The 19,845-nt window shown below is 40.5% G+C and overlaps 1 protein-coding gene across 4 annotated transcripts in view; it reads left to right on the forward strand.

Moving 5' to 3' along the window:
- The first annotated feature begins 8,089 nt into the window (after positions 1-8,089).
- Positions 8,090-19,845, forward strand: part of LOC103126387 (zinc finger protein 568) — a 55,679-nt gene continuing 43,923 nt past the window's right edge. The window contains exons 1-5 of one of the 4 annotated variants that reach the window (XM_060185812.1): positions 8,090-9,039; positions 11,444-11,510; positions 15,942-15,998; positions 17,380-17,506; positions 17,764-17,859. In XM_060185812.1, coding sequence (XP_060041795.1) covers positions 15,984-15,998; positions 17,380-17,506; positions 17,764-17,859 — 238 coding nt within the window. In that variant the 5' untranslated portion in view covers positions 8,090-9,039; positions 11,444-11,510; positions 15,942-15,983. Of the gene's footprint in view, positions 9,040-11,443; positions 11,511-15,941; positions 15,999-17,379; positions 17,507-17,763; positions 17,860-19,845 lie in introns of those variants that run through there. The other 3 variants (XM_060185810.1, XM_060185811.1, XM_060185817.1) reach the window with 3 other exon arrangements.

Consider the following 19,845-nt stretch of genomic DNA (forward strand, 5'->3'; position numbering starts at 1 on the left):
CAATCTATTGCCTTTCCTCCAGTTCAGTCCTTATGTTGTCACTAGAATAAAAGAAGTGTATTTGAAGAGCAAAAGTAAATACTTTGATATACCTAAGTAGAGAGGGTATTTTTATGTAATTTGGAGGTTATTTTCAACTTGTAAGATGAGTTCCTGCATAGTCCTTACTCAGCTTTCCCTAATATCAGAATCATGTAATTAGAAAAACGAGAAACTTGATATAGAAACTTGAACCTAGGTCCTTGCGCACTATCAACAACTTTTGGATTGTCAGAAAAGACAAACACAGGCAGGAGTGGATAGCACAATTGTTATGCAAAGAGACTCTCATGCCTAAGGCTCTAAAGTCCCAGGTTCAATCTCCCACACCACCGTAAGCCAGTGCTGAGCAGTGAGTGTGCTCTGGTAAAAAACAAACAAACAAAAAAACACTTTTCCAACAATTCAATAGTAAGGAAACAGCAGCATTTCCCATTAATAGGAAACAGCAGCACTTTCCATTAATATTCATTATGTAAGGTTATACATTAATATTACAGAAGTGATGGGTCCTAAATGCATCATATAAGGTACATGTGTGTAAAATGGGGAATTACTGGTGATATTAACCTTGATCTTATGTATTGTATTGTTGAAAAAGTCATGCCACTTTTCCCACAGCCTTGTTAATCACTACTAAATCACTAATAATTTAGGGGGGTTAAGAACAGAGCACAATCCACACAAGGATCCCAGTTCAAGCTCCTGGCTCCTTACCTGTCAGAGGATCACTTCACAAGCAGTGAAAATAGGTTTGCAGGTGTCTCTTTCTCTCCCTCTCTGTAATTTCCCCTCCCCTTTCAATTTCTCTGACCTATCCAACAAAACGGGAAAAAATGGCCACCAGGAACTGTGGATTAGTAGTGCTAGCACATAGCCCCAGTGTTAACCCTGGAGGCAAAAAAAAAATGTCATGAAACATTTTTGCATAGAAAAGCATTTACCTACAGGTCAACATATGTGCAGTGCTGGGCCCTTGCACATGTGCAAATCTACTGTTTCTGGGTTGACTGAATTTACCAGAGCACGGTTCAGCTCTGGCTCCTTTGTGTCTCAGGTATGGCAGTCTTTTTGCATAACCACTATGCATCTCTATCCAATTAATAAACTATTTTAAAATATATTAACAGTATTCTTTTATAGAACTACAACTCTTTTTTTTCTTTGTATTCTCTGTCTACAATAAGATAAAATACTAATTTTATAAAGGAAAAAATAGAATTCCCAAAGCAAAGTTAATTATGCTAGGACTAAAAATATGGCCTATGAAACACAATAGAGTAATATTGGCAGAAGCAGAGCTATCTGTATAAGGGGGTCAGAAAAGATGGCCCTCAAACATATTTAATTTAAATAAAGTTTATTGTGACATTTAAATCACATTTGGCCATGAAGTTATGCATAAATTAGAAAATTACATAAGAGATTATATTTTAAACTATGATTAATTCTCATCTCTTCTTGTGCATGTGACCTTACAAGGAGTATACACTTTGTGAATGTAGTCAATTTAAGATGGAGTTAGTGTGCACTCCAACCTGGTATGATCTGTGTCTGTTAAGGGGACGAGAGACAGAGATGGTGAAAATGCAGTGTCAGAGAGTGTCAGAGATTGGACTAGTATATCTAGAAGCCAATAAATGTCAAAGTTTCCTGGCTGTTCCAGGCTGAAAGGGAATGAAACAGATTCTCCTCCTTAGCAGCTGTCAGTAACTCTGACTTTGGGTTTCAAGAGAAAACCATGAGAATAAATTCCTGTTGCAGTAGGTGTCATTTTGATACATTAGTTCTAGAAAACAGAGCATATTTTTGTTGTTTGCTTTCATGAACCAGAAGCTGGCACATGCAGTTCCATTGCTCCTGTGTTGCTTTCACTCACCTAGGAGGGAGAGTTACCACAGCACCAGAGCGTCCATCACTGCCACTCACATGCTGTGATACTTTTATCTCGTACTGGGACTGGAACCTGGGTCACACACAGCCTTGGCATGTGTCCTTCTCTACGAGCTATTTTCTTTCCCCACAGAGGAAATTTCATTATGACTTCATTTCTTTTAACAATACCTGGTTTTAAAAATGTAAGGGTTTGGGGCCAGGCAGTGATGCATCTGGTAGAACTGTACAAATGACCATATGTGAAGATCTAGGTTCATGCTTCCTGTCCCCATCTGCAAGGGGCAGGCTTCATGAGCAGTACAGCAGTGCTGTAGTTACCTCTCCCTTGTCTCTCACTCTCAAAAATCAAAAAGAAACAAATGGCTGCAAGGAACAATGATGTCGTGCAGTCACCAAGCCTCGGCGATAATTCTTGGTTATTATATATTTGCCAAGCAGGTTTCTCAAGTCACCCAGTATGAATTCCTTCATGATGAACAAGATCTGAGCGACTACCAAAGGCCTTTCCACATTCCTTACAGTCATAGGTTTCTCACCACTGTGAATTCTTTGATGTCTTGTAAGGTTTGAGCCTTTATTAAAGGACTTCCCACATTCATTACATTCATACGGTTTTTCATCTGGATGGATGATCTGATGTTGAATAAGTTCTGAACTCTGAATAAAGGCCTTTCCTCATTCTTTACATTCATAGTTTCTCACCAGCATAAATTCTGTGGTGGTTAGTGTTGAGGCACTACTGAAAGTCTTCCCACATTCCTTACATTCGTAAGGTTTCTCACAAGTATGCATTCTCTGATGCTGAATAAGCCTTGATTGTTGAGTAAAGGCTTTCCTACATTCTTTACATTCATATGGCTTCTCACCTGTACGAACTCTTAGATGAGGGAAAAGTTGTGAACTTTAGTAAAGACTTTTCCACATACTTTACATTCATAGGGTTTCTCACCTCTGAATTCTCTGATGATCATTAAGGTTTGAGCAATAATTAAAGGTCTTTCCACATTCCTTACATTCATAGGGTTTCTCACCTATGTGAATCCTTTGATGTGAAAAATATGAACTACAACTAAAAGCCTTGCCACATTATTTACATTCAGAGGGTTTCACACCAGTGTGAATCTTCTGATGCCAAGTTACAAGTGAGCCGTGACTAAAAGATTTCCCACATTCCTTACATTCATAGACTTTCCCAGCAGAATGAATTTTCTGATGCTGAATAAATTTGGAGTTTTGATTAAAAGTCTTTCCACATAACCTACATTGAGACAATTTCTCTTCACAAATATTTTTTATGTGGACTGAGAAATGTAGGCTGAATGAAAGTGGGCATGTCTTCATGGGTAAATATTATTACCTGGCTAAAATGTCTCTTCTTTAGAGACAATATTTTGCTGTTACACATAGATTACAGGTCTGAAAGAAAATAAAAGCATATGTTCATTTTTTTCTATACTGGGAGAGATTACACTTCAAAACTTAAATAGGAAGATTGAGTTGTAAATACTCTGTGGAGGAAAATGCTTAGAAGTTCTCAATATGGCTGAACTCAAGTAGTTCTTCTAGCGTTTGCCCTTCTTCCGTAGCCAGTCAACATGCTTTGGAACTCTATAATATTGTCCTTGGGAAAGAGGAATAGAATTGTTAAGTCATGACACTGACTAAGAAGGAAGGCAAACTGAGTGTGAGAAAGGTAGTTATAATAAAACAATTTGTGAGGAGACAGAACTCAGTGTCAACATTTTTATCTTTTGTGAGATGTCTAACAGATGGTCATAAATATGTGATATTGATTTGGGATTTAGAAATAAATTTTAGTGAGTACATAAAACATAATGGAATCTGTAATGAATGTCAATGGTATTTTTAAAAAGGATATAACTGATATTAAAAATTGGAGTGTATAATTAGAAGTTTATCACTGATTGTTCAGTAATACACACACACACAAAATTGCAGTAAGCGAGTAAAGAAAAATCCCCCTGTGGGGTTGTATTGTTATGTGGAAAACTAAGAATGTTATGTGTGTACAAACTACTGTATTTACTGTCGAATGTAAAACATTAATCCCCCAATAAAGAAATTAAAAAAGAAAAAGACAAATCCCACTGGGACAAAACATGACAGTAACAGAACTTGGAAGCTAGGAAGTGAGTGCAGAAGAGGAAATCAAAATGAGGCTACAGTGGGTCAATATGGCAATACAGATTCACTGTGCAGAGCCCCACAAATGTAAGAGAATGAGCATTCTTCAGTTCTAATAGTGGGGTGCACAGGAAATGCCAAATAAATTGGAGGATGAATTCAAAGATTATTTTAGTAGTGAGAATTCTTTTTGTTTTTTTTTTTTTTTTTTGGAGTGAGAATTCTAAGAATTCCTCTGACACACAAGAATAACATACATTCTTATTCTAACATAAAACTAACATTTGGTGTTTTCTGTGAGAATAGAAAAAGGTGAAAACCTGTTGTTTCAATCCAGCTTAATCCCCAAGTCCCTCCCTCATCAGAAGGGAAAACAGTGGTCCAGGAGGTGGCACAGTGGATGAGGCCTTGGATTCTCAAGCATGAGGTCCTGAGTTCTGTCCCCAGGAGCACATGTGCCAGAGTGATGTCTAGTTCTTTCTCTCTCTCTCTCTCTCTCTTTCTCTCATTAATAAATAAATAAAATCTTTAAAAAAAGAAGGGAAAATAAAGGTCTTCTTTTATAAGAAAATTATACTCAAAAGACTAAATTACCAAAAGTGGACAATCCTCAATGAATCAACCCAATCAGATCACAAAGTAAGCAAAATACACTCCTTATTACATAGAAGTTCTCATTACAGTATCACATACTTTTAGATGAGCATTGTACTGGTTTGTCAGGTATTTGAAGAATATCTTCTAACATGAAAAATAACCCCCAGAAGAGGATAAGGTATTTGTGAACTATCAAATGCCAGGATCAGAAGGAAAATGTCAAAGGGATATGATGAATTATTGAGAAATAACATCTGGTAGTCACTAAATAAAATTTAAAATGATGAGTAAAGAAACACAAAATTCTTAGAAACCATACTACTCAGCTGTTAAAAATGGTGACTTCACCGTTTTTAGCCCATCTTGGATGAACCTTGGAAAATTCATGTTAAGTGAAATAAGTCAGAAACAGAAGGATGAATATGGGATGATCTCACTCTCAGGCAGAAGTTGAAAAACAAGATCAGAAAAGAAAACACAAATAGAACCTGAAATGGAATTGGCGTATTGCACCAAAGTAAAAGACTCTGGGGTGGGTGGATGGGGAGAATACAGATCCAAGAAGGATGACAGAGGACCTAGTGGGGGTGTATTGTTAGATGGGAAACTAGGGAATGTTATGCATGTACAAACTATTGTATTTACTGTTGAATGTAAAACATTAATTCCCCAATAAAGAAATTAAGAAAAAGAGACCAATCTTTAATGTGCATAAATGAATTCCCTCTAGTCTTAGTTTATTCTGGAGAAATTATAGAGAACCTGGCTTTCTGGAATTGAAACAAACTGATAAATCCTGGGAAAACTGAAGACTAGAATAAATATGTGCTTGTAAGTTAAGGTTAGATTAGATAGATTGTAGTAGAAGGCAGGGAAAGAATAGCCTGGAAGTAAAGTTCTGATTGAGTTTCTCCCTAAACTGCCTTAGGACAACCATAAGTTGTGACTTTACAAAGAAATTAGTGGCAATAATTTAAGTCTCCAAGTCACTGGAATAACCAGATGCCAAAGAAAAAGTCCCACTATAGAAAGGAATATGACTGAACATTGACTCTATCTCCTAAACTGTAAATATATATATATAGAATTGACAAATGATCGTAAATTAGATACAGGAACTAGTACAGGAAAGAAACTTTCCGGTTAGGGATAGTTTACTATTATGCAAGTCTAAGTGCAGTCAACCCTATGAAAAAATAACATCTAAAATGTAGGTAGAAAAATTGCCTTGGAAGTGAAGAAGGAATGTATTTACTATACTAAGTTAAGAAATGTATGTTGTTCGGGTCCTTGTACTTTGTACTATGTGTGTTGGTGCACCACTGGCTGCCCCCCCCCATAAACTTTTTCCAGTGAGATAAAATAGAATGATACTTACTGAATGGTCATAATACAATCTTTTCTCCTCATTTTCCTTATTCTTTTAAAATTTATTTTCCCTTTTGTTGCCCTTGTTTTTTTACTGTTGTTGTGGTTATTATTGTTGTTGTTAGATAGGACAGAGAGAAATGGAGAGAGGAGGGGGAAAGATAGACACCTGCAGACCTGCTTCACCACCTGTGAAGCGACTCCCCTGCAGGTGGGGAGCTGGGGTCTTGAACTGGGATCCTTACTCCTGGTTCTTGCGCTTAGAACTGTCTACTTTTTAAAGATTAATGTCTCCAGGACAAGAACCATTTGTTGTAAAAGTAAATAAACGAACAAAAGGAAATGTGTGAAGGCATCCTTGCAGCTGAGGAAGCAATCACAAAAACCTTGCACTTTCTGTAAAATCTTTTCTAATATTTTTATTAATTAAAAAATTATTTGTTTATATGATAAGAGAAGGTGAAGAACCAGAACATCACTCTGGCATATGCAAAGCCAGGAAACAAACTCAGGACCCCAAGCAGGCAAGTCCTTTGCTCCTACTACTGAGCATCCTTGGCCACCAAAAAAACTCTTTTAAACTTTAAATGTTGTAGGTGCAGGATTGCTGTAAGAAAGGAGTTCCTACTCTCTGATATTAATGGAGAAAGACTAAAGTCCTTTTTTATATAACTTTTAAAAATATTTATTCCCTTTTGTTGCCCTTGTTGTTTTATTATTGTAGTTATTATTGTTGTTATTGATGTCATTGTTGTTGGATAGGACAGAGAGAAATGGAGAGAGGAGGGGAAAACAGAGAAGAGAGAAAGATAGACACGTGCAGACCTGCTTCACTACTTGTGAAGTGATTCCCCTGCAGGTGAGGAGCCGGGGGCTCACCGGGATCGCGGAATCCCTACAGCCGATTGCGCGCCATGTGCGCTTAACCCGCCCAACTCTCTAGAGTAAAGTTCCTATATGACAAAACAAATGGAAGGTACAGAATCTAAATCTAGAGCACTTAATACAAAGGATAGCTTCCTGATTTTAAAAAAGAAGTATGGCTTAGCAGGATAACAAAAGCAACCTTTGCTAACCAGCAAGCAACAGATGAGTTCTAGCAGAGCATATATTTTATCATGCCTGGAGATCTGGGTTTGAGCTTTTCTCACTGCATGAGATCACCTGCATGGGGAAGCTTCACTAGCAGTGAAGGGATACCGTGGTGTTACTCCTCTCCCTCTTGCTATCTGTGTGTCTCTCATAAGCTCTGAAAGAAAAGAACAACAACAACAAAAAAGAGTTCACTCTGGAGTGGTGGAATTGTGCAAGTATGTATATAACTCCAGTGAAAATTCCACAGGCAAAATAAAGACAAGTAAATAAAATACAATTTTGAAAAAAGTCAAAAAACATCATTTGAGTAGTCGATTTTCAAGTTTCATACGTGACACTCCAAGACCCTAGCTTTAATCTTTAGCACCACCATAAGCCAGAGCTGAGCAGTGCTCTAGTTTCTCTATTACCTCATTAAAATAAAACATAGGGAGTCGGGCGGTAGCGCAGCTGGTTAAGCACACATGGCGCAAAGCGCAAGGACCGCCTTAAGGATCCGGTTCGAGCCCCCAGCTCCCCACCTGCAGGGGAGTCGCTTCACAAGTGGTGAAGCAGGTCTACAGGTGTCTATCTTTCTCTCCCCCTCTCTGTCTTCCCCTCTTCTCTCCTTTTCTCTCTGTCCTATTCAACAATGACATCAATAACAACAACAATAATAACTACAGCAATAAAACAAGGGCAACAAAAGGGAATAAGTAAATATAAAAAATAATACAAATAAATAATAAAATACAACTTTAAAAATTTTATTCATTATTTTATAAGATGCATAATATATGGACAGAGGCAGAGACACGAGAGAACTGCTCCGCTTTGGCTTATGGTGGTGCTGGGGTCTGAACCTAGGACCTCAGAGTCAGATATGAAAGTCTTTTGCAGAACCATTATGCTATCTCTCCAACCCCCAAAGGGGGAAAAAAAACAAAAAACTGAGTAAGCAGAAGTAAATTTCCAAGCAAAGTAAGATTAAGTAGATGGAGGGGGCATTGGTCTTTAAAACCAGGCCTGACTATCCTTTCCCTCCAAGTGGAGAATATACAGATGTCAGGAATTAAGCTTCCAGTGGTCTGGGAGGTGGCGCAGTTGATAAAGCGTGGACTCTCAAGCATGAGGTCCTGAGTTCAATCCCCAGTAGCACATGTACCAGAGTGATGTCTGGTTCTTTCCTTCTTTCTGCCTATCTTTCTCACTAATAAATAAAATAAAATCTAAAAACAAAAGAAAAAAAGAATTAGCTTCCAGAAACAAAGCAAATAGAAAAGTTCAATATACCCTGGACATTGCTTGCAGATGCTCACTATACATCCTTCCTGGTGGATACCTCAAGAAGGGTCGAACTGGGAGAAGAGAGGTGTGAGACACCCAGGTTTTCTTGTTGCACCCTTTCACCTGCCTGCCCCACCTGCCCCCCCAAAAGGTCAGAAGTCACGCCAGCTCCCCCCCCACACACACACACCTACAGGGATAGAGATGGAAGGGGCATCTTGCCCAGCCCCGCAGACATCACTGCAGTCCAAGGACTAGCGGGACAAACAGGAAAAGAAATCGGGACGACAGCTCTCTCCGCACCAAACAGGCCGCACAAACCCGCCGCGGGACCCTCTCACTCACAAGCCCCCAAGCGGCCGCTCTCCTCCCCGCGCGGGTCTGAGCGTCCAACTGTGGGCGGTGCGGCTCTCGCCTCCTCTAACGGTCCCGCCAGCTGTGACGACACGCGCGAGCGCCCGCGAGAGGCGAGACCGGCCCTCGGGCCCTCTGGGAAATGTGGTCTCGCGCGGGACCCACGGAATCCGCCTTAAGGCACCGGGTTCGGGGCCACGCGAGACGACCGCTTCAGGGACTCGCGCGTCACAGAGGCGAATCGCAGCCCTTCGCCGCCTCTTCGCTGCCTCCTCACTGGTTCGTCTGGGCCGGGAGTCGAATTGGGCTGTGGGGTCTTATGGGTGGTGGCGTTGTGCCCTGGGACGTCGGTGGGCAGGCCGGCGCCAAGGGGTGGTCGCCGCTTCTGCCGAGGAGCCTGGGCCTCCCAGCGGGTCACCAAGAAACTGCGCGTCGAGTTGGTCCGGAGACGCTGCCATGGCTGACGGGGCGGAGTCTTAAGGCGTGTGTGTGTGTGTGTGTGTGTGTGTGTGTGTGTGTGTGTGTGTGTGTGTGTGTGTGTGTGTGTGTGTGTGTGTGTGTGTGTGTGTGTGTGTGTGTGTGTGTGTGTGTGTGTGTGTGTGTGTGTGTGTGTGTGTGTGTGTGTGTGTGTGTGTTGCTGTGTGTGTGATGTGTGTGTGTGTGTGTGTGTGTGTGTGTGTGTGTGTGTGTGTGTGTGTGTGTGTTGCTGTGTGTGTGATGCCATGGCATGTGCATGAAGTGTCAGTCACTGTGAGGTGTGTGGGGAGGCCTTTTCCTGATATCTGTAGAGGGAGAGATTCTTGGCTCCCAGCGTTGATTTCAACTACATGGGAAAAAATATATATATTTTTTTATGCTGTGTTTGGGTTTTCTGTTTGATCATCACCTCCTGATGGTAACATACACTTGGTTTCTTTTGCTGCTTCCCCCACGCCCCACACACACAATCCTCGCACACACTGCAGCAATTCTTGACCTTGTTTCCCTATTTTCCAGTTTCCCTTGGTCATATTATCTGGATTCATTGTCTTAAAATCATATGATTTGCTTCCTTTTAAAAATACATTTATTTATTGGCTAGAGATAGAAAAAGGGGAGAGGGTGATAGAAAGAGAGGTAGAGAGACACTCAACTAGGTGCACCACCGCCCAGCCCCTCTAAGCTGTTTCTGAAGTAGCTTTATGTTTTTTTTTCTTTTTTCATAAGTAGTGCATGGGCCTGTTTATGTACGGTCTAATCACCAGATCCACCTAGTTTTGATCTTAATTATCTGTTATGATAATCATGCACCCCTAAATTTAGTGGCACAGCAAAGCAAGCATTATGCATGTTTGAATGTTTGAGCAGGGTCACTAAGATCTAACTAGTGGCTGGGCTGCAGAGCAGATTCAGATCTACTCTGTGTTCTTACATAGCTCAGGTAAGAAGGTAATGGTTGCCCGGACATGTCTTTTTCATATTGGATCACCAGAGCACATCCTTAAAATATCTGTGCCCAAATATATTTACTAGACAAAAAACAGTCACAATACTGGGCTTAATATCAATTATACCCAGAGTGGGATGGTAAAACAAAGTGTAATCTTTTTTAAAGTTCTTTATTAGTGATTTAATAATGATTAACAAGATTCTAAGATACGGATAAATTGTGCATCCAACTGAGTATGTTACAGGTGGCCTAGCCCAATTCTAAGATATGGGTACCATTCCTTATAGTTCCCACCACCAGAGTTCCATATCCCACTCTTTATCTCTGGGAGTATGGACCAAAATTCTTTATGGGATGCAGAAAATGGGAGGTCTGGCTTCTGTAATTGCTTCTCAGCTGAACATGGACATTAGCAAGTTGATCCATATCCCCAGCATATTTCTATCTTTTCCAAGTGGGGTAGGGCTCTGGGGAGTTTCTAGAACACATTGGTGAGGTTGTCTACCCAGGGAAGTCAGGATGACATCATAGTAGGTGAGTGTGTAATCTTACTGAAGTGAAAAATTGGCACCAAGATTCCAATCCAGTATATTAAGATACATGATTTTGAAAATTTTAATTATCTTAATTTATTTATAGGATAGAGACAGACAGACAGACAGAAATTGAGAGGGGAGGGGTGGATAGAAAGGAAGAGAAACACCTGCAACCCTGCTTTCTCCTTGCAGGTGGGGACCAGGGGCTCGGACCTGAGCCCTTTCACATTGTAACATGTGTGCTCAACCGGTGCACCACCACCTGGTCCCAAAATACCTGGGGTTTTTTTTTTTTTAGAAAGGATTTAAAAAAAAATTTATTTATTTCCCTTTTGTTGCTCTTATTTTTTATTGTTGTTTTTATTGATGTTGTTGTTAGGACAGAGAGAAATAGAGAGAGAAGGGGAAGACAGAGGGGGGAGGGAAAGATAGACACCTGCAGACCGGCTTCACCGCTTGTGAAGGGACCCCACTGCAGGTGGGGAGCTGGGACTCAAACCGGATCCTTAGCTGGTCCTTGCACTTTGCGCCATGTGTGCTTAACCCGCTCCGCTATTGCCCGACTCCCGATACGTGGTCTTTATCTTCATGTATGCCTTTTAGTCTAAGTTCTCTGCTTTACAAGTCTTGATAGTGTATATTTCAGGAACTTCTTTTTTCTTTTTTTTGCAGGAACTTCATTTTTCAGATCTTTTCTCTTTATGTCTTTATATTTCAGGTGTCTCTTGTAAAGAACAGATTACTAGCCCTGTCCTCTTTGTCTTGTTTGACTATCATTTCAAAAGGTAAGTATAATTCATTCACAAATATTGTGATTACCCACATAAGAATTTAAGTTTCTGTTTATTATGTTTTGTATGTCACTTTACCTTCCCTTTATTTTCTCTCCTCACAGCTTTGATTTTTGTACATATCCTCATATACACACACTGACACACACACACACACACACACACACACACACTTATCAAAACCCAGACAAGATTTTAGAACTCTTGAACCTCAAACTACCATCTGATTTCTATGTTAGTCTAATCTAATACATTATTTTCTTCTGACTTTTAATGTTCCAAATTAGTAGTGATAGTTGCATTAGCATGTGTGCATGGATTTTTTTAAATTGTGGTAAATACAGATAGTACAAAATTTATCATCTTTTAAAAAATTGTTAGAGATTTAATAATGATTAACAGAATTGTAAGATAATAGGGTACAATTCTATACAGTTCCCACAACTAGAGTTCCATGACCCATCCCCTCCATTGGAAACTTCCTTATTCTTTATCTCTCTGGGAGTATGAACCAAAATTCTTTATGGGGTGCAGAAGATAGAGGGCCTAGTTTCTATAATTGCTTCTCCACTGCACATCAACTTTGACAGATTTATCCATACTCACAGCCCATTTCTATCTTTCCCTAGTGGGGTAGGGCCATGGAGACTTCAGGGCACATTGATGAAGTCATCTCCCCAGGAAGTCAGGATAGAATCATAATAGCATCTGCAATTTGGTGCTGAATGGTGGTAGGACAAATTGTTCAATAAACAGGAACCCAAAGGTAGGAATAGAGCAAATGAAACTATGGGTCTTTGTGTGGGAAGAAACTAGGAAGTCTACTTTAGATATGTTCCAAGGGACCCATGACCCAATTTTTGCCTGAGCTTGATAACTAACATATAGGTATACTAAAATTATTGTCTGGGAAGATGGAGTTTAGAGTAGGGCTAGACAGCTGCATTAGGGCAGAGAGTAGTTCCCAAACTTGAGGTAAGTATATAAATACCATTAACTATTGATCTGACCTAGGGCCCATATATATATCCATATTTAGCACAAGAGCCTGTGTAACCTTTGAGTCCCTGTCAGTCTGAACTTGCAGTACATAGTCATAGCTAGGAACATTCTAGGCTGTACTCATTTCAGGACCAGTCTTCCTCAAGTGGCAGAGTAGGCTGACCCAGCCTCCCTTCAGAGGGTGGGACAATCCCTACCATCGCTTTTCTATAGTCAAGGCAAGGTTCTATAGAGGCCCACAAAAAGACTTAGGATGATGTTCCTTATGGACATGACTAGTGATGGTGGAGAAAGTTTTAGTAGAGAACTAGAACTATCATATATGTTTTGGAGAATCCAAGGATTCCCTGACTAGATCCCCAGATGATGGGGTAGCCTGATATTGACCAAAAAGGCCACTATTAAAGTGATACAGTCTCTTGCCCTTATCCAAATTTTGTAGTCCTTTATCTGATGAAGTTAGACTCTCTCCCCATTGTTAAATCACTACCCAGAGTACTAACCACTATACGATCATGGCCCCATTGTTAAATCATTGAATGTCATTTGTTGTATCCCAGCTGGTACTGGGTTTCTGGGCCCTTAAGTTGGGGAGGGAATAGACCTAGGGTTTAAGTAGGACCTAAGTTAACCTTAAGCTTTACTGCGTTTTACTTGTTTGATGATTATAATAGAGGTCATCATAGGGGACAAAAATGGTCCTTTAGTTTATATATATATATCCAGTATATCTATTGGCATTAATGCTATTGCTGTCTGGAGAAATTAGGAGATATCTCTTCCTATTGTGTAGTTAATTGAGTAGTTAAAGTGGTTGAGGGAGGGAGCCCGGTGGTGGCGCAGCAGGTTAAGCACACATGGTGCAAAGCACACGGGACCAGCATCAGGATTCTGGTTCGAGCCCCTGGCTTCTCACCTTCAGGGGAGTCACTTAACAGGCAGTGAAGCAGGTCAGCAGGTGTCTGTCTTTCTTTCCCCTTCCCTGTCTTCTCCTCCTCTCTCCATTTCTCTCTGTCCTATCCAACAACAACAACAGCAATAACAACAATGACGATAAAAAAGGGCAACAAAAGGGAAAAATAAAAAAAAAGTGATTGAGGGAAGTGAAATAGGGGGTAGAGGAGAGGGGGTATCTAGGCCTAAGTAGTAAATATTTAATTAGACACTACATGTATCTTTAAGTCTTTCTACTTGTTTGTTGGGCTTATTAAGTCTAAGTCTAATCATAGCAGCCTGTTGAGCACTTTGAGGTATATAGTTTCCCCTAAATTATGGATACATGTGTGCTTGTACCCTGTACCCTAGGCCCTGGTATATATCTAGGGTCTGTAACTTTGTTAGGGAGTGTACCACTTGAAATAGAACTAGGTAGTCCCATGAGTCAGGAAAGGTCTCACCAGATTATTGCAGTTTTAAGGTTGGCATATCAGGTTTGGCATCTCTGGATACAGTATGAAGTGGCATGGTGGCATTGGTGGCATTGGTTGCATTGGTGGCATTGGTTGCATTGATTTAGTTGAGGTCAACAGAGGCAGCATCACAGAGTAGGGGATCAAGAGAAGCATGAAGAAATACTATCAAAATCCCAGAGGTTCTAGGACTGGGAGAAATGCAGATTTTAAAAAAGAGAATGGGGAAGGTTCTGTGCTATCTTAGAGTTTAAGAAGGCAATAGATAATTATTGTTATAACCAGGTTATTTGAGAGCTTGGTTTACATTGAAGATTCCATAACTATATCTTAGATAATGGCAGGACCAGTTGATTCTGCTCTATGTGGTCTAAGATCATAGGTAATTTAATATTTGAAAAAACATTATTTTTAGAAATGTTTAACAACTTAAGCCCAGTGTCTAAATTCAATCAGTTTATCAATTTGAAACATTAAGTGTGGGGGCCAGGTGGTAGCGCAGCAGGTTAAGAGCACATGGCACAAAGCACAAGGACTGCTCAAGGATCCTGGTTCAAGCCCCTGGCTACCCAGTGAAGCAGGTCTGCAGGTGTCTATCTTTCTCTCCCCGTCTTCCCTTCCTCTCTCCATTTCTCTCTGTCATATCCAACAACATCAACAGCAATAACAACAACAAGGGCAACAAAATGGAAAAAATAGCTTTTAGGAGGTGTGGATTCATAGTGTAGGCACCGAGCTCCAGCGATAAAAACAAACAAACATTAAGTGCTTAGATTAAATGAGTATATCCTGAGAACTGAAATCTAGACATTTAAAGAACGGAAGACATTCAATCTGTTTTCTCCTTGATATATTGAATACATAGTGATTTACAAGGTTGTGCATTAATAGGAGTATAGTTTAAACACCATTCCCATGACCAAAACCTGTTTTTCCATGTGCAGTCCAGGTTCAAACCCAGCCCTCACTGCACTGGAGGAAGATTCAGTGCTGTGTGTATTTCCTTCTCTTCCTCTCTCTATGTCTCTTTCTGTCTGAAAAAGTAAACCTAGAGCAGTGAAATCCCAGTGGCAATGAAAAAAGTTATCATTAGGGGCCAGATAGTGGTGCACTGACCTGGTTGAACACACCAGGCACAAGGACCTGGGTTCAAGCCCTCTCTCCCCAGCTGCAGGGAGGAAGTTTTGAGTAGTGAAGCAGGGCCACAGGTATCCTTCTCTCTCTCTCTCTCTCTCTCTCTCTCTCTCTCTCTCTCCTCACCCCTCTCAATTTCTCTCCTAGCAAATTAGAAAAAAAAAGGTAGAAAAGGCCATCAGGAGTGGATTTACTGTGCAGACACTGATCCCAGTAATAGCCCTGGTAATAAAAAAAAATTGTCATTATGTCTTAATGGTGATTTACATATCCAAATGCCCTGAGGACTATTATAAGTGATACTTATTGTTGTTATTACCACCAGGACACTTCTCAGCTCTGGTTTCTAGTGGTATGGGGGATTGAACCTGGGGTTTTGGAGTCTTAGGCATGAGAGTCTCTTTGCATAAACATTATGCTATCTACCCCTGCTATTATAAGAGATCTCAAAGATACCTGGTGTTGAAGATTTATTTATTTTTGCCTCCAGGGTTATCACTGGGGCTCGGTGCCTGCACTATGAATCCACTGCTCCTAGAGGTCATTTTTTCCACTTTTGTTGCCCTTGTTATTGTTGTTGTTATTGCTGTCATTCTTGTATAGGACAGAGAGAAATAGAGAGAGGCGAGGAGAGGAGATAAAGAGGGGGAGAGAAAGACACCTGCAGACTGCTCTATCGCTTGTGAAGTGACACCCTCCTGTAGGTGGGGTGTAGGGGGCTTGAACCAGGATACTTGAGTTGCTCCTTGCACTTTGCACCATGTGCACTTAACCCACTGTATTACCACCCGGCCCCTATGTTGAAGATTTCTATGCTACTTTGTCTGAATATCTAAAGTATATATATATATATATATTTTTTTTTTTTCTCTTTTGTCAGCTTGGCATTGTCAAGACTGCCCTTTTTGGAAAAGAAGAGGATATGACCAGTTCTCTTGTATGTTTTAAGCATTTGTTTGTTTTCTACATTGTTTTGCAGTGCAGTTTCATTGGGTTATGATAACCTATAGTTAAGTTGGCAAAAACTAATGTGGTGAAAATCTAGACAAGGAAAATTATAGAATATTCAGGCACTTGTACTACTCAATTAATAAAAATGGTGAATTCACCTTCTTCACCCCATCTTGGATAGAGCTTGAAGGAATCGTCTTAAATGAGATAAATCAGAAACAAAAGGATGAAACAAAAGGATGAATATGGATGATCTCACGCATAGACAGAAGTTGAAAAACAATATTAGAAGGGAAAACACAAAGCAGAACTTGGACTGGAGTTGGTGTATTGCACCAAAGTAAAAAAATCTGGAATAAGGGAGGAGGGTTCAGGTCCAGGAACATGATGGCAGAAGAGGAGTGGGGTTTGAATTGTTATGTGGAAAACGTAGAAATGTTATGCGTATACAAACTATTGTATATCACATGTCAAACTATTGTATCTTATTTCATATTATCACAGATTATTTTTACTATGGTTTGTTTCCCTTCATCATATAATACAAAATTAATGACATATGATAAGTCATTTTTTAATTTTTTATTTATAAAAAGGAAACATTGACCAAACCATAGGAAAAGACGGGTACATCTTCGCACAGTTACACCAGATCTCCGTATCCCATCCCCTCCCCTGATAGCTTTCCTATTCTTTAAGCCTCTGAGAGTATGGACCCAAGGTCATTGTGGGATGCAGAAGGTGGAAGGTCTAGCTTCTGTAATTGCTTCCCTGCTGAACATGGGTGTTGACAGGTCAATCCATACTCCCAGCCTGTCTCTCTCTTTCCCTAGTGGGGAAGGGCTCTGGGGAAGTGAGCTCCAAGGCACATTGGTGGGGTTGTCTGTCCAGGTAAATCTAGTCGCATCCTGCTAGCATCTGGAACCTGGTGGCTGAAAAGAGAGTTAACATACAAAGCCAAACAAATTGTTGACCAGTCATCGACCTAAAGGCTGGAATAGTGCAGATGAAGGGTTGGGGGGGGGGGGGTTCCTCCATTTTGTAGATAGCTAGTAGGCATATTTTAGTTATATTTCAAAGGTCCTGTAGCTATACTAGTATTTTTGTTTGTTTGTTTGTTTGTTTTTGCCTGAGCCTGAAATCTCATATGCAGGTGGATCCTAATTATTGTCTGGGGAGATGATGTCATGGCTGGGAAAAGGACCAGAAAGTTGAATCAGGGAAGAGAATAGCTCCCTAATAAGGGAAAGGGGTATAAAAGCCATTTTTATTAACATTGATCCCAGGATACCAGTTAATGAAATTTTTACATGTTTTGACCATGGCATTAATTTTTTAACTTCATATTAATTAATATAATTTTTCAGGAAATAGTGACATTTAAGGATGTAGCAGTGGACTTCACCCAGGAGGAATGGCAGCAAATGAAACCTGCTCAGAGAAACTTGTATCGGGATGTGATGCTGGAGAACTATAGCAACCTAGTCATAGTGGGTAAGGGTAATTTTGCAACTACACATAAAATTTCTTACCATTTTTAAAATGTGTAAAGACTTTAATTTTCCAGGTCCAACAAGGCTTCATTTTCTTTATATAATTTTATGTGCTCCTTTTTAGGGTAAATGCTAATTGCTTCTAGAAATTCTCCCTTCTTCCTCCTGGTTAAGCCCTCAAGCTTTTGGAATCCATCCCAAGATTTAGAAAATTATCTTCAGCATTACATTAAAACTTTTTATTGTGTTCCTTAATAGGCTGTCAATTCACCAAACCAGATGTGATCTTCAAATTGGAAAAGGAAGAGGAGCCATGGGTGGTAGAGGAAGAAATGTTTAAGGGGCATTGTTCAGGTGAGTGGATTAAAAGAAAGTTCAGAATTAGAAAGTCACATGATGGTTGTTCTGAGGGTTGAAACTTAAAATTTCTAAGATTTTCTTTTAAATCATCACTAGGGCTTCAACACTCTGGGCTGACTTTTTCATAAAGAGAGAAACAGACACAGGGAGAGAAAAACACCACAGCACTGTAGCTTCCTCTAATGTGATGGGGGCTGAGCTCAAACCTGGCTCACACTCCAGGGTTTTCTTTTCTTTAAGGCTGTAGATTTTTTCTGTTTTTTTTTTAATTGATTTATTTCTTTATTTAGCATATGATTAATGGTTTAATGTCATTAGTACATGTAAAAGTTTCTCATTTTTCTGCAAAACATTCTAACCCCAGCGTAGGTCCTCCTCCACCTACTACACCAGGAACAGAAAGTGACTCCCAGCGCCTCCCAGAGTCCATTACTTTGGCGCAACACACCAAACCCAGTCAAAGTTCATGATTTATTTTATTATATCAGATAGAATAGTTTCCCGTGGAACAGAAGGAGACAAACCAGAGCCACACTCTGAGACAGGCCTATAAGGGTAATGCTCTGTCAGTTGAGCTATCTCCCCAGATGCTGATGATCTCTTTTGGATTTGTGTTAGTGTCACTCAGAGGATGATCACTGGGGATATCAGGTTGCAGGGAGAGTAGCTGGAAACAACTATAGGCTTGTGGGGCCATTTCTGGGTCTTCCATGATTAACATTCTTATAGCTGAGGGTCCTTCAGTTGCAGGGGTACACAGGGCTGCTTCTCCAAGCTTTCAGGGATGGCAGTGATCATAGGTTGTGTCCAAGGAGGGAGGACTTCTGGGTAGGGGGCACATAGACCTTATCTATCCAGAGAGGTCTCGAGAGGTCAGGCTCTTTTCTGTCTTGCAGGATCCCTTGCAGAGCTCGTCCAAAAGGACATGGCAAGAGTTGGCTGCGGGGCTTCTGGTTGATTTCCTGAAATGTGTGATACAAATCCTGCAGACTCTGAAAGAGCAGGAAGCACTGTCTCATGGTTTTGAATAGGCCCCTGGCCTTCAATTTGTGAGCCATCATATGTGCTGGTCTTCTGTTCCCAGTCATGTCTCTCATGTGCATTGATTCCCATTCCTGCAGGAAAATCCCAATTTCCTCTGTGGTCCAAGTGGGGACAGCATGCCCTGTCCATAGGTCCATAGGTAGGGACCTGAGGGCGTTGCTGCCTTGGTGGTTTCCTCAGAGTTCTTGCATAGAGATTTCCTTTCCAGGTTCACTTTCACATAATTTTGGTTCCTAAATTTGCCATCATCACAAAATCCTGACCCAACTTCTTCAAGGATTAGGAATTTTCAGTGTCCTGCTGGAGTTCACGTGGTCTGGAGCTCTGGATGTCCCAGAGTACAGAGTTGTGTCTGTTCCTGTCTGCTTCTAGGAGGCTTTGAAGGCTGTAGATTCCCCTCCCCCCCTTTTTTCCCCTACCATGACTATCTCTGAGGCTTGGTGTTTACATGACTCCACTGTTCCTGGAGGTTATTTATTTATTTATTTATTTATTTACTTATTGAGGGTAAGAAAGAGAGGGAGAGACAGAAAGAAAAACATGTGCAGCACTGTTTCTTTACTCATGGAGCTTCCCCCCAACAGGTAGGGACTGGAGGCTTGAACCTAGGTTCTTGCATATGATGTGTGTGCTCCATGAGGTGATCCATCACCAGCCCCAAAGTGTGTAATATTCTAAAGTGAAAGATGATATGAATACCTTAGATTACTTTGCCATTTCCAGATACTCTTCCTATGTTATGGTTTACCTTTTATAAATTTTTGAGGGTGAGTATCCTTTTCTGGTTTCTAGATACCAACATTCCTTGGTTCTTTTACAGCCTGCTTTCAGTATTTTTGTCCCTTTTTTTTGGGGGGGGTTGTGGGGTTGGGGGATGTTTTACATTTGACAGTAAATACAATAGTTTGTACATAATATTTCTCAGTTTTCCACATA

The sequence above is a fragment of the Erinaceus europaeus genome, chromosome 2, assembly GCF_950295315.1.
Source record: "Erinaceus europaeus chromosome 2, mEriEur2.1, whole genome shotgun sequence".
Lineage (NCBI taxonomy): Eukaryota > Metazoa > Chordata > Mammalia > Eulipotyphla > Erinaceidae > Erinaceus > Erinaceus europaeus.